The 12,906-nt window shown below is 46.4% G+C and overlaps 1 protein-coding gene across 1 annotated transcript in view; it reads right to left on the bottom strand.

Annotated features, from left to right (window-relative positions):
- Positions 1-193: 193 nt before the first annotated feature.
- The window catches only part of LOC135827814 (DNA polymerase epsilon catalytic subunit A-like), an 87,303-nt gene continuing 74,590 nt past the window's right edge, over positions 194-12,906 (bottom strand). Inside the window, exons 57-65 of the mRNA XM_065340246.1 lie at positions 11,595-11,690; positions 10,767-10,880; positions 9,212-9,297; positions 8,641-8,823; positions 7,627-7,714; positions 6,939-7,018; positions 4,766-4,898; positions 4,264-4,373; positions 194-902 (exon numbers count right to left, since the gene is read on the bottom strand). Coding sequence (XP_065196318.1) covers positions 824-902; positions 4,264-4,373; positions 4,766-4,898; positions 6,939-7,018; positions 7,627-7,714; positions 8,641-8,823; positions 9,212-9,297; positions 10,767-10,880; positions 11,595-11,690 — 969 coding nt within the window. The 3' untranslated portion in view covers positions 194-823. The remainder of the gene's footprint in view (positions 903-4,263; positions 4,374-4,765; positions 4,899-6,938; positions 7,019-7,626; positions 7,715-8,640; positions 8,824-9,211; positions 9,298-10,766; positions 10,881-11,594; positions 11,691-12,906) is intronic.

Below are 12,906 nucleotides of genomic sequence, written 5' to 3'. Positions count from 1 at the left end.
TCTGTCGCATGGCAGTTACATCAACCCTCCCCGGACAACATGGTTACCAGAACAGGCGACGGCAGCCTGGTGTGTGAAAAGCTCCACAATGCCCACACAACCAGGCGAGCGGCGGGCAGCCAGAGTGCACATGCTGACGTGGAGGCTCTCAGAGCACGTCGGTGTATAACAGCTAGCTGCAGTGCACTGACTGTAGAGTACAATCATGAAATTTTTTACAAAATGTAGCACATCTGCGGTCATTGAAGAAGGCATTTACATAAGAGAAAGCACTGAAATGAGCAGGCGCCCTGGCAGGCAGTAGGTCCGCTGGGTCAGAAAGAGTGGAACACGTCCATTGCTGCATCAGCAGCTAAGAGAGGCAGAGGCCCAGCGTGCATGCTAGAAGTTAAACTGACGAAACATACGGTAAAAAACGGTACAGGGAAACAGGGTACCAGATGAAAGAACTAACCATTTGGGGCAGTAGGCGCCTGACCCGAATAAAAAATGGATCTAAAAGAGTATAATTCTCAAAATGACAACAGGGTAAACTGTACTTGAAGTAGAAATAAAGAATATGAGTAACACGAGAAAAGACAACACAATACAAAGTGCAGTTGTCGCGCCAAACAAAGCATGACATCAATCAAGTCGACTATGTACAATATGAACTGGCAGAATGTGCAGCAGGAAGTCTGCATCCAGCACAACAGGTTACCGAATTCCCAGGTGTTGGGACACCAGCCAGTACCGAGAACAGGATAGGTAGTAGAGAGTGTGAAGAAAATACAAGAAACTAGCAGAAGAAGTGAGAAACATCAGGATCAAACGCGAGCCTGCTCTACCTTGAGACGACCAGGTGAGGATTGCTGGTTTCGATCCACGTCATGACATCCGTTAGGAGGTGCATCTTGAAGTGGCTGCATTCCACACAACGCCAGGCAAAAAGGCCACAACACACACACAAGAGGAGTGAGCAACAAGGAAAGCAAATAAAGCAACGAAAAAGCACAAACAGAGAGCAGAAAAAAGCAGTGTCCACACTGAATACTGACAGGCAGCAGAGGAAATACAACCGGCACTCCGAAATGTAAGTGTATAAATAGTACACCTACTGCACGGTGCAGTGAGGTTAGTACAGGCGCGGGCAAGTGGAGGCCACCAAACACAAGTGCGCTATCTTTGAGGCCACCCATTGTAAATCACTCCGGTCCAACGTGGGCGAGCTCGCACACACGGTACCGGTATATCGTCAGTCGGACCCCTTGCATCCGTGGGTCACTGAGTTTCACGTGTTCTTAACATCTTGTTCTGGAAAAAAATGAATAAAATCCGTTGGATTCAGTCAACCCTACTCCCAGGGCAGGGTTGCTCAGCTCAAAATCTGATGGATATGGATTCAAAGTCGACGAATAGATCATTAGAGATTGAGTGGATTCTATGGATCTGGATCCGATCAAACGACCACGGCCTAAACTTCATGCGTTGCAATAGTGGTCAAGGAAAGCACACACTCATCTTTGGGCATGGCGCCGCGACTTGGTCGTGCAACTACGTGTTCCATATGCTAGGCTGCAGAGTGCGGGGACGCTGTAGCAGAGACCAATTCTGCATTGCCTTGACCTAGCTGGCCATACTAACTGGCCTTATAGGCCATTCACACTACGTGATCATGCATCCGCGTTTTCTCGGTTTGAGTACACTGTTGTGCGACTGTGCGGCAGGGACATTCACACCAGCATTTGAAACCGGGTGCGGGTGTGCGTTTTCACCGCGACTGACCAAGTTGTCTTGGAGATAAAATGGCGCATGCCTGAGCATGGGCTAGTCGGCTCATGAAAATTAATTTTGGATTAATGTTCATAAAATGAATTCACCAACAAGTCTTGTAGACGATGGGCCTTGTACAGCTCTCGTCCCTTCTTCTTGAGGGACTCGACATCGTTGTGTACTTCTTTCATGGAGAAGCGTTTCGCGAGGCTGACTGCTTCCATGCTATTAATAGTATTATTCAGCAGGTGTGTAGCTTTTTACTCCTTCGCACTTCTGGTCATCATTGATTTTATGATCAGTTGATTTCAGCAAGTCGCAATAAATTTCGATGAGCATACGCTCAGACTCGGGACTGAAAGTTCGGTTGGATATGGTCGTCGGTCGAAAGGAAAACAGAAAAAAACACAACCACTTAGTGACTGACACTGGTGCCAATACTTTGAATCGCAACCGAGAAAACGTACAGCCAGGGGTGCCGAGGCCGTGGGACAGTTTGCGGGCTCACGTTTTCAAGGCTCCCGCCAAACCATGGTTTCCATGGCCGCCTACCAAGAAACCAAGGAAACGTGACTTCTGGACTGTAGTGTGAATGGCCTATTATTGGCCTTAATGGCCAAACTGGCTTTACTGGCCCTATCGGCCTACTGTGAGTCTACACAATTTCGGCCCATTCAAATTTCGGCCTCACAGGGCTAAATACATTTCGGCCGCATTAAATTTTCGGCCTGTACTGCTGCTGCCTGTATACACTGTCACACTGAACGTTGCAAAACAAAATTTCGGCCGCAACAAAATTTCGGCCAGATATTACCAGGCCGAAAATAGCCGAAAATAAATATGCGCCGGATATTTGTTGACTTAGGCCACCCAGAATTAATTCGTTGTTTCAGGTCACCCGACCGACCGTCTTTTTTCGCCCGACCGCAATTTTTTTATAGTGCATGCAAATGTACATGACTAGATTATGTAACCGCAATCAGTAATACAAGCTGGATCGACATTTGTGTACACTGTATTCATGTATTGTAAAACTGTGGAGACAATGTGCAATAAAACGATGAAAAAGGTGAAGAAATTGTGTAGAGAAAGAAAGGGATTCAAACAAGTTTTCGTACAACACTCATCAGGAATCGTCGTTGTACTAAAGGACACTGAAACAAAAATTGAACTATTATAGAAAATCTAAGTTAGAGAAATAACACTAAGAGCAACAACAGTGAAATTTACAAGTGTGAATTTTAACAATCAAAGCGAGAAATGAACAAAGGAGAAAGGAAGGAAAGACAACGTGATAACACATAACAGCAGTACATTAAACCTAGAACATTAACGGCCAAGCTTGGCCGCACTAAACACGACACGTTACTTGAACAATTTCAACCCAATTATACTATCTTTCTGTACACACAAAACACAGAAAGATAGTATAATTGGGTTGAAATTGTTCAAGTAACGTGTCGTGTTTAGTGCGGCCAAGCTTGGCCGTTAATGTTCTAGGTTTAATGTACTGCTGTTATGTGTTATCACGTTGTCTTTCCTTCCTTTCTCCTTTGTTCATTTCTCGCTTTGATTGTTAAAATTCACACTTGTAAATTTCACTGTTGTTGCTCTTAGTGTTATTTCTCTAACTTAGATTTTCTATAATAGTTCAATTTTTGTTTCAGTGTCCTTTAGTACAACGACGATTCCTGATGAGTGTTGTACGAAAACTTGTTTGAATCCCTTTCTTTCTCTACACAATTTCTTCACATTTTTCATCGTTTTATTGCACATTGTCTCCACAGTTTTACAATACATGAATACAGTGTACACAAATGTCGATCCAGCTTGTATTACTGATTGCGGTTATCAAATTGTTGTCTCCTCGCCGTTTGTTCAAACTAGATTATGTACGTACATATGTACACACGCGCCTAATAATAGCTAGCAGTGAAAGACATCGACCTCAGAAGCAGCCAAATAAAATAACAGGATGAAGCGCTTGGTGACGATGTTGTCTTCCGATCCGCAATCGGTCCTGAAACAGCATCAGCTCCGCCACCGCGTCGCTCTTTGACAGACGTTTCAAGGTGAGAACTGCTCCTCAGACTCTCCAGCGAGGCCAAGGTCTGGTCCTGGAGGGGACCTGGGTCTGATGGGACAATGACTGTGCTGGATCGTCTACAGTCATGATTTGATCGACTGGCTTGATGGACAAAAGCTATTCGATATGCACAATTGTACATGTATGCACAATCATAAACATGGCAATAACCAAAATAAAAAATAAACCCGACCAACCCTGGTACGGATGAGTGAAGTGACCCGAAACAACGAATTAATTCTAGGTGGCCTTATAGTACATGGCTTTACTGGCCCTATCAGCCTACATGGCTTTACGGCCTAATTGGTCTACACAGCTTTACGGCCTTATTGGTCTACACGGCCTTATTGGCCTACATGGCTCTACGGCCTTTAATATTGGCCAAAACTGGCTGCACTACCTTACTCTAGGACAAGTCTTCTTACCTAGCAATGTTGCGGAAGGTCTTGATTTTACTTGCAAACGCGTCCGGCGAAACAGTCAGCTTGAATGATCCAGCACAGGAGCAGACTTTGGCCAAGTTGCCCTCCTTGACCTGCACAGCCACCATACAACCATGTACAAACAAACGTTTTCGACACAGGTATTAAACAACAGTGCTATTACATGGCAAATAATCCTACAGGCCCGCAAAATACATGTGCTATTTTGAAATAATTGTCAAAAGATGTACTACATGTACAACACGAACAGACAGGTGAGAGTTTGCCTCTGCAAGAGCAAGCGTATTCTTGAGCGCACAACTTGTTACAGGGATGGGGCAGACACATGAGTCATTGTTGTACATTCAAGGGATTAGTTTCACCTCTATGGCCTGCACCACTACCCGTACCACCACCCACCCACCCGCGCGCACGCACGCACGCATGCACACACACAAACAAACACACACACACACACACACACAGATAACCCAAGTTGTCTTACCCCTCTGCACTTTACGCACACCAAGTCCTGGAGGAGATAGTTTGTTGAAAACTTCTGAATGTTATCGATGAGTGTGTGCTCGATGTGTGCCTTCTCATACGGCCGGCCGCAGTTATGGCACTTCCAGAGACCACTGGGGAAGGCGATCAGATAAAGAAACACAGGGCGGAATAACATGGCTCACATGATGCCAACACGTCCATTTGGCTGATACTTAGTAATGCCATCCACAGAAGTTGCAAGTAGTTTGCCATAGTATGTGTACACACTGTTAGGCTTGTCCACAAAATGTTTTCAATTATTTTTGAATTTTGGTTGGATTTTCGCACTTTGAATTTTTTTGGAATTTTGGCCCCATCAGGATTGAATTTTGGCCGTTTTTGGAGAACGACAGTGCTGTCCAGGGAGTCGTCAAATATTTGACGACTCCCTGGTGCTGTCACATCTGGAGAGTACATGTGCTGCTCATTATTATTACCAAGTTTGACATGTGAAAACAGTACTTTCAAATACACACCTTTGACCTTTTGACACCCATCCCCGAATTTGGAAACACACAGACACACATGATAAAAGCAGTTTGTGGATTTATTTTAATTTTTTGCTTTTTTTGGAACTATTGGGTACGAGTACTGTAAAAAACCATGGCAACGGATCTAATTTCTTCTGCATTTTGGGGGATTTTTTAAATCTTCTTAAAACATTTTGACTGTTTTTTTCGCTTTTTGAATTTCAATTTTGGACAAAATAATTCGCATGATGTGGCCACCCTTACACACTGTACAGTCAAGTAGTTTGCCTAGAGTATGTTGTACTATAATGTATGCCATTGTACAGTCATTATCTTGGTGTAAGCCTGTAAGGACAGATTACTACACCACCCAGAACTACAGACAATGACAGATTACTACACCACCCAGAACTACAGACACTGACAGATTACTACACCACCCAGAACTACAGACACTGACAGATTACTACACCACCCAGAACTACAGACAATGACAGATTACTACACCACCCAGAACTACAGACACTGACAGATTACTACACCACCCAGAACTACAGACACTGACAGATTACTACACCACCCAGAACTACAGACACTGACAGATTACTACACCACCCAGAACTACAGACGCTGACAGATTACTACACCACCCAGAACTACAGACACTGACAGATTACTACACCACCCAGAACTACAGACACTGACAGATTACTACACCACCCAGAACTACAGACACTGACAGATTACTACACTACCCATAACTACAGACGCTGACAGATTACTACACCACCCATAACTACAGACGCTGACAGATTACTACACCACCCATAACTACAGACGCTGACAGATTACTACACCACCCAGAACCACAGACGCTGACAGATTACTACACCACCCATAACTACAGACGCTGACAGATTACTACACCACCCAGAACCACAGACGCTGACAGATTACTACACCACCCAGAACTACAGACGTTGACAGACACGCAGATACACTGATACACCCAAGAGCGCAAGCGCACATACCTGTCCTGTCCTGTCGACATGCACATACACACACGCGCACGCACACACAGATACACACACACACCTCAGACCTCAGACCTGCCCATTGCAGAAGCAATGATAGCGAACAGCTATGTTCGTACATGCGCGCGTGTGTGCGTGCATGTGTGTGTGTGTGTGACATAGCAACTAGTGCTGGGATTACACCATTCAACAGCTTGCAAGGCTGATGAATTGACCGCCACTAATTTTAGCCTGGTATCCACCACACAGCTGATTGAAGTGGCTTTTTCTGGCCAGTGAATCCCTATTTTTCATTTTATTTTCATTCTACATTCTACATTCTACACACACACACACACACACACACACACACACACACACACACACACACACACACACACACACACACACACACACATGCACGCACACACGCGCGCATGTACGCACACAGATACACACACACACACACACACACACACACACACACACACACACACACACAGATACACACACACATATACATCAACACAAACACAGACACACGTGCGAATGCCCACTCTGGCACACAGACCCACGTACCTCAACTACCGTAGTACAGCAACACCCTATTAAAGCTCTCAAGCATGACATAGAAATGATAGAGACATACTCATCGCTTTCATCATCCGTCTTGGTGACATCGCGACACAGATCCAGGTCACGTACACCGTTACAGTGCTGACAAATCACCTGAAGGATGGAGCAACACAGTGCCAAGTACACGTATTAATTTTATGAATGGACAGTAATACCTGTCAAGGCGACCACCTGTCCTAGAGAACCACTACACGCAGGACCAAGGGATTATTAGTAATTTTATTACCAGTCAAATGGCCCTGGATAAGCAAGACCACCTGTGCATGGGGACCACATTGAAGCAGTTGGTTTAGACAGGGCTCACTGTACTAGTCAACGGGAGTAGAAGTCAATCGTCCCTTTGAGTAAAATCCAACATCGTCAACGTGCAGGCTCTTTATGACTTCTGGCAAGGTCTTCAGGATGTTGTCATTTTTGATCTATCAGATGATTAAGACTTTCCATCGAAAAATTACTCCGCTGAGTACATTTCAAGTGTGTATGCATGCTGTACTGCGTATGCTAGAAATCTGCACAGAATCACTCGTCCATGTATTGAAACAACATTGTCTCTTATAAAAGGAACTCGTGCCTCCTAGTGACACCGACAGCATAATTATTGTTTATTGAGTGCAGCTTCACTGTAGAGCACACGTTTCGAAGCAGCTTGAAAAAGTTTGAGCAAAACATGTGATCATCAACAGATTCCGAAGACTGTGTACCTCCGGCAAGACAAATGACAGGCATGGGTTGAGGAATCCGGCATCCCTGTTGAACTCTCCACACTTGATCAATGTCAGCAGATCACGCCTGGACAACAAAAGTGGCAGCGACGGCAGCAGCAGCAACACTTAGTTTCAAACTTTCAAAATAGGTATTGCAGCACCTGTCTTTGTGTTGAGACTGTTGACATAGAAATATCTGGTGTGCAAAACAAGCTTGATTTTAATAAAGGCCTTGCACTCACATCGGCCTGAACAGGAAAAAAAGCCCAGCTCATATAATTAGGCCACAACAAATAATGACCTTGTTTCCGGTCGGCCGACCGGGCCACTTTTTCCCAAATTCTGAAACTTTTTTTGGCCCAAATGTATACAAACGGTGGCAATGCCATGTGTGCAAGTGCACTCCACGTCATACATGTAACTCGGTCAAATCTCAACCGAATTTCACAATCGAAACAGCTACAAGGTAGCAGAGATTCTCAGCTGTCGGTTCGAAAACCTCTGGGGTCGACACGAGCTAGAATAACGGAGCTGGAAGGACTCGAACTGTTTGCTTGATTTCTCAGGATGTACGAAAACAGGAATACACCACATGCTGTACAAGAACAGTGAGTCAGTCAAATTATTTGACATTGATCCTTGCCATGATTATGTACAATGTACATGTGTAGGTGCTCTTGTCCATCAATACCACAACGATTGGGGAACCAAAAAAAGTGTCCAAAAAAAGTTTCATTCCGGCCGACCGAGTCTCCTTTTTGAGGGGTTGCCGACCGGAAACAAGCCTATTTTTTGTTTGGGCCTTATGGAACTATTCGGATACTTGACATGTCCGCTGTATTATACGACTCGTACACATACATCACTGCAATGTCACAAGAGTACCTTCTAAAAAGGCAGATCGACTTTACATCCACATTGTGGCGAGCAGCGAATATCGCACATGCCAAAGTGCACAAGCATCAGGCTACTGGATATCACCATCATCTCCACATACTAGCAACAACTAACCGTAGTTTGGCTACTTGATGGCGGATGTTTGGGTCCAATGCCAGGACATGGCATACGGATTTGACGAATTCCAGCGACGGGTTCTGAAGCGTCAAGTGAGAGCCAGCGTGCTGGGGGAACAGCGAGTTGCTATCCGTGCTCTTGCTGCCAGAACCAAGCTTGTGCAAGATTCCCTGTGTCAGCCTGAAGCCAAGACATGCACGTCATGCATATACGCCATGCATACAGCACACATACACACACATGCCACGAGGAGAGTGAATCACTATGGCGAGTATTCAAGTACGCCCAGCACCTAGGCACTGGCTGGTGCTGGTGCATGCACATCTACTCCACACTCAGGCAACACAGTGAACACGGACACTCACCACAGGCATACTATTGATAACACAGCATACGTAACCATGGTTACGCAGTCCCATACAACAGTTAAAATGTTGCAGGACAAAAGGAGTTGATTAGAGTGAAAAACCATGCATTCCTTCCTACTACCGGGATGCCCTGAATGACACTGCAGAGTGAAGTCAAAACCAGCGATGCAGTATTTAGGAGCACAGCACATGTTACATACGAGAACATCGTGTTTGTCAGTGGACCGGCGACTCTCTCCTGCGAGAAGGTCACAACACTAGCTGTTGCCGCAGTGTCACTGGCAACCTGAGCGTGACAGACAAGAGCAAAAACAACAACAGAAAACCATGATGTATTGTGAGTAAGTGTACTAAATCAATACAATAGCCCCCCTCCCCCCTCCCTGCACACACACACACACACACACACATTTTAACCCCTTTAGCGCGAGCGTCGTACTAGTACGACGCACATGAGTTGCATGCCCCACGGCCGTCGTACTAGTACGACGCGCGCTGTACACTGTAAAGTGAACCTGCATCTCATAGTCGTGGGGTCCGTGTTGAGTCCATAGTGACTTGTTCAAACTATCGTAACTCACTCAATACTTGGTCGATTCTCACAATCGAAACATGTATCTGCGAGAGAAAACTCTCAGCTGGCGATGGAAACAATCGCCTAAGCGATGCGACTACCGGTTGTTGAGATATGCAACTCGACACGGCAAATTTCAACTTTTTCAACTTTTTGCGCAGTCTGCAGAACGCGTATTTTCCATCATGGATCATTTTTGCGCTACCTGCTGCCATGGAAACAAAATTCAAATGATGGTAGTGGATCTCGTGAGTCATCACAAAAAAATTGAGCTCGATACGAGCAAGGAGACCGAAATGGCAGCTGAATATTTGAGCTCGGTTAGTCTTGGCCGTGCTCAAGTCTGTCGAGCGCGTGGATGGATGAAGTTTGCCAGACGGTAGCACGGGGTTTTGGTTTCGCTGCGAGCTGGGTTTGACACCAGTTTGTCCCTCGTCTCAAGACCTTTCTAGGAAGCTCAAGATCGTGGAATTCGTCCAAGGGAAGGTAAAGTTATGGATCCTTGAGCAGCTAGTATTTTCATGGGAAAATGCGACTTTTACAGGTGTTGACGTGGGGCGCGCTCAGGTAGCGTCGTGCTAAAGAGGTTAATATGCCAGTTCCCACTGCAGTAGGTGGTCTATGTTGTAGTAGTACAGTAGTCTGCACTGTGCACGTATCCCGTACGCACGTGCCCTCACTATGCACGCACAAACACACACCTTTTATGTGCTTCTTTATACACTGATGTTGATGGGAAATAAATGGTTCTTCTTGACAACGCAACAGTCTAGAGCAGACCTGCTGGATCCCGATCACTTTGCAATCATCAAACTCGCTTTTATTGGGTGTGATCGGGAAAGAACAGGTCTGCTGTACACCATGTTCTATGTACAGTATAAAGCTGCAGAAAGTCTCACCACTCTTACTCAATCTTCTCCGTGTGATATCTACAGACTAGTGATTTCTAGTTTAGGAACGCCTCATAAAGGCTCACAGATGGCCAAGATGACAAAGTGCAAGTGGAAGAATACCTTCCACTCAAAGGGTGTTCTTCCCTGTAATTCCCAAACAAACATTTTACCCCGCCAGCACAAGGCTACCCCCCAGCACATAGCTACTAGTACCCCACCGGCACATGACTAGTACCCTGCCAGCACATGACCACATACATGTACATACATACATACACAGCCACTGACCTGGCTCTGACTGCTGTTGCCACGACGGCGCACGGGTGTCATGCCAGACGACATGATCATGTTCTCCTCCATGGCATGCTGGTAGACAGCACGCACATGGCCACCGATGATAGCCTATGGTGGAAAGAAAAACAAAAACAAGTTTTTAAAAAACCCAGACACCATAGCTCAGTGGCTAGAGCATCGCTGGCCTCAAGCGAAGGTCCCTGGTTTGAGTCTTGGTGGTGACAGTCAAATATTTCTTCAGACTTTTCCCGTTTGCATCATTCCCTCAAACCAATGAAGTTTAACACACCCGGTAAATCCGGTGAATATGGTGGCAACACGTACGTACAAAAGACAAAAGCAAACAGAGATTGTTTGGCAAGAGTTTGATCACAGATTAGTAAAGGTCCACCTAGAAGACCAGCAAAACACAGCAGTGTAAACAGAGAGCAACATTTTCCTCTTCCGCGCTCAAAGGAGCCTGCTGAGGGGCTGTCAAGAATTAAAGCCATTCCCACGAACCATGTGCTACTGGGTGGGCCATGGGAGGCTGGAGTCCGGTCTTGTTCCGAAAGCATATAATTGCAATTAGCAATGCAGCGGGTACAATTGTGTTTAACCCAACACTCTTCCTCTTTGCCGCCTCCTGAAGATACATGACTGTATTAACGATGTGGATGCTTCTCTCCCCCGTACATGGATCATAATCATTGACCACAATCATACCAGAACACACACGCACATAGTGTGTCTAGTCTGCCATGGCTACACTATTGGGACTGACACAGCATGCAGCAGCAAAGCAGTCGGTTCTATGACTCGATACTGCGTGGCAGCACTTACCAAGAAGTTCTTCTGGCAAGAAGCCGCCGTTGGCAGGTAGGTACTGATGTCCCAGTGGAAATCTAGCACATCGGCTTTCTCCTGTGCCGCCTCATCCTGCAGCAAACACATCAGCACGAAGCAATGTAAATGTACTCTCTGATGCGCACACACATAAATGCCGGCTTTGAGTAGCAAAGCCAAGTTAGACCACGCGGGCACATGCGCAGTGATGGTCTCATGATGCATATCATTAATTATTATTCTGTGCCGAGTATGATCTGTAATTTGCATTTTTTGCACTGCTGCTACTGTTGCCTTTATGCGCGCTGCAGTAGCTAGTTGAATGCAGTTTGGTTTGTCTTTTCCTTTGGACAAAAAGTGCTTTCCGCGTCAGGCTGGTAATTTCTCTCACTTTCTGTTCAGTGGTCCGTCCGTGTTCGGATTACCTTGTTACAATGCCTCCACGGCGAGACCGGTCGGCTTTCTCTGCTGCGCAGACCGCCGAGCTCCAGGCTCTTATCACTTCGCCCTTTACGCGGTGCTGCCTCAACTAGCTGTTGCCCCAGTTGGCGTTGCGGACCCGGCTCCCGTCTCTGCTACTCCGCCCGTTCTGGCAGAGCCAGAGCCAGCTGTCTCCTTGTTGGCTCCATCGGCAGTAGGCGTTCATGAGGTGGTGCCTCCTGGTCGGACTTTCATCCGGCGCCTCATCGACTTGAGCTGCACCGCTCCCTCCCTGCAGTCTACCATTACCCTCGATGCCGAAGCTCGCTTGGACATTGCGTGGTGGCGTCGGTTTGCCGCCACTTGGAATGGCCGTTCTTTCTTTCATGACCTCCAGTGGTCCACATCCCCTGATCTTGATCTCTTTACTGATGCTTCAGATGTAGGCTTTGGTGGCTATTATGACCGCCAGTGGTTTTTGGGACGGTGGCCCGCTGAACTGCTCGACGAACCGATTATGGTTCGCGAGCTGATCCCTATTGCTCTAGCTTGCGCTGTTTGGGGTCATGCTTGGTCTGGCAAGCGGCTTATGTTCCATTGCGATAATGAGGCTGCTGTGCTGGCATGGCGGAAAGGGTCATGTCGTAACAAGAATGCAATGGCTATTATCAGATTTCTGCTGGCTGAAGCTGCGTCTGGCAATTACATTTTGTTCATACGGCACATTGCTGGTGTAAATAATGCTGTGGCTGATGCGTTGTCTCGGTTTCAGATGTCTCGGTTCCGAGAACTGGCCCCCGCAGCCTGCAGCCATCCAGTACACGTACCTTCCCCCAGCTCGCTGCTCTGAGTGCGGCCAGTGACGCGCTAGTTGAGGACTCCGTCTCGG

Source organism: Sycon ciliatum, chromosome 1, assembly GCF_964019385.1.
Source record: "Sycon ciliatum chromosome 1, ocSycCili1.1, whole genome shotgun sequence".
Classification (NCBI taxonomy): domain Eukaryota; kingdom Metazoa; phylum Porifera; class Calcarea; order Leucosolenida; family Sycettidae; genus Sycon; species Sycon ciliatum.
The sequence above is the reverse complement of the archived record's forward strand: the minus strand, read 5'-3'. Positions and strand labels throughout refer to the sequence as shown.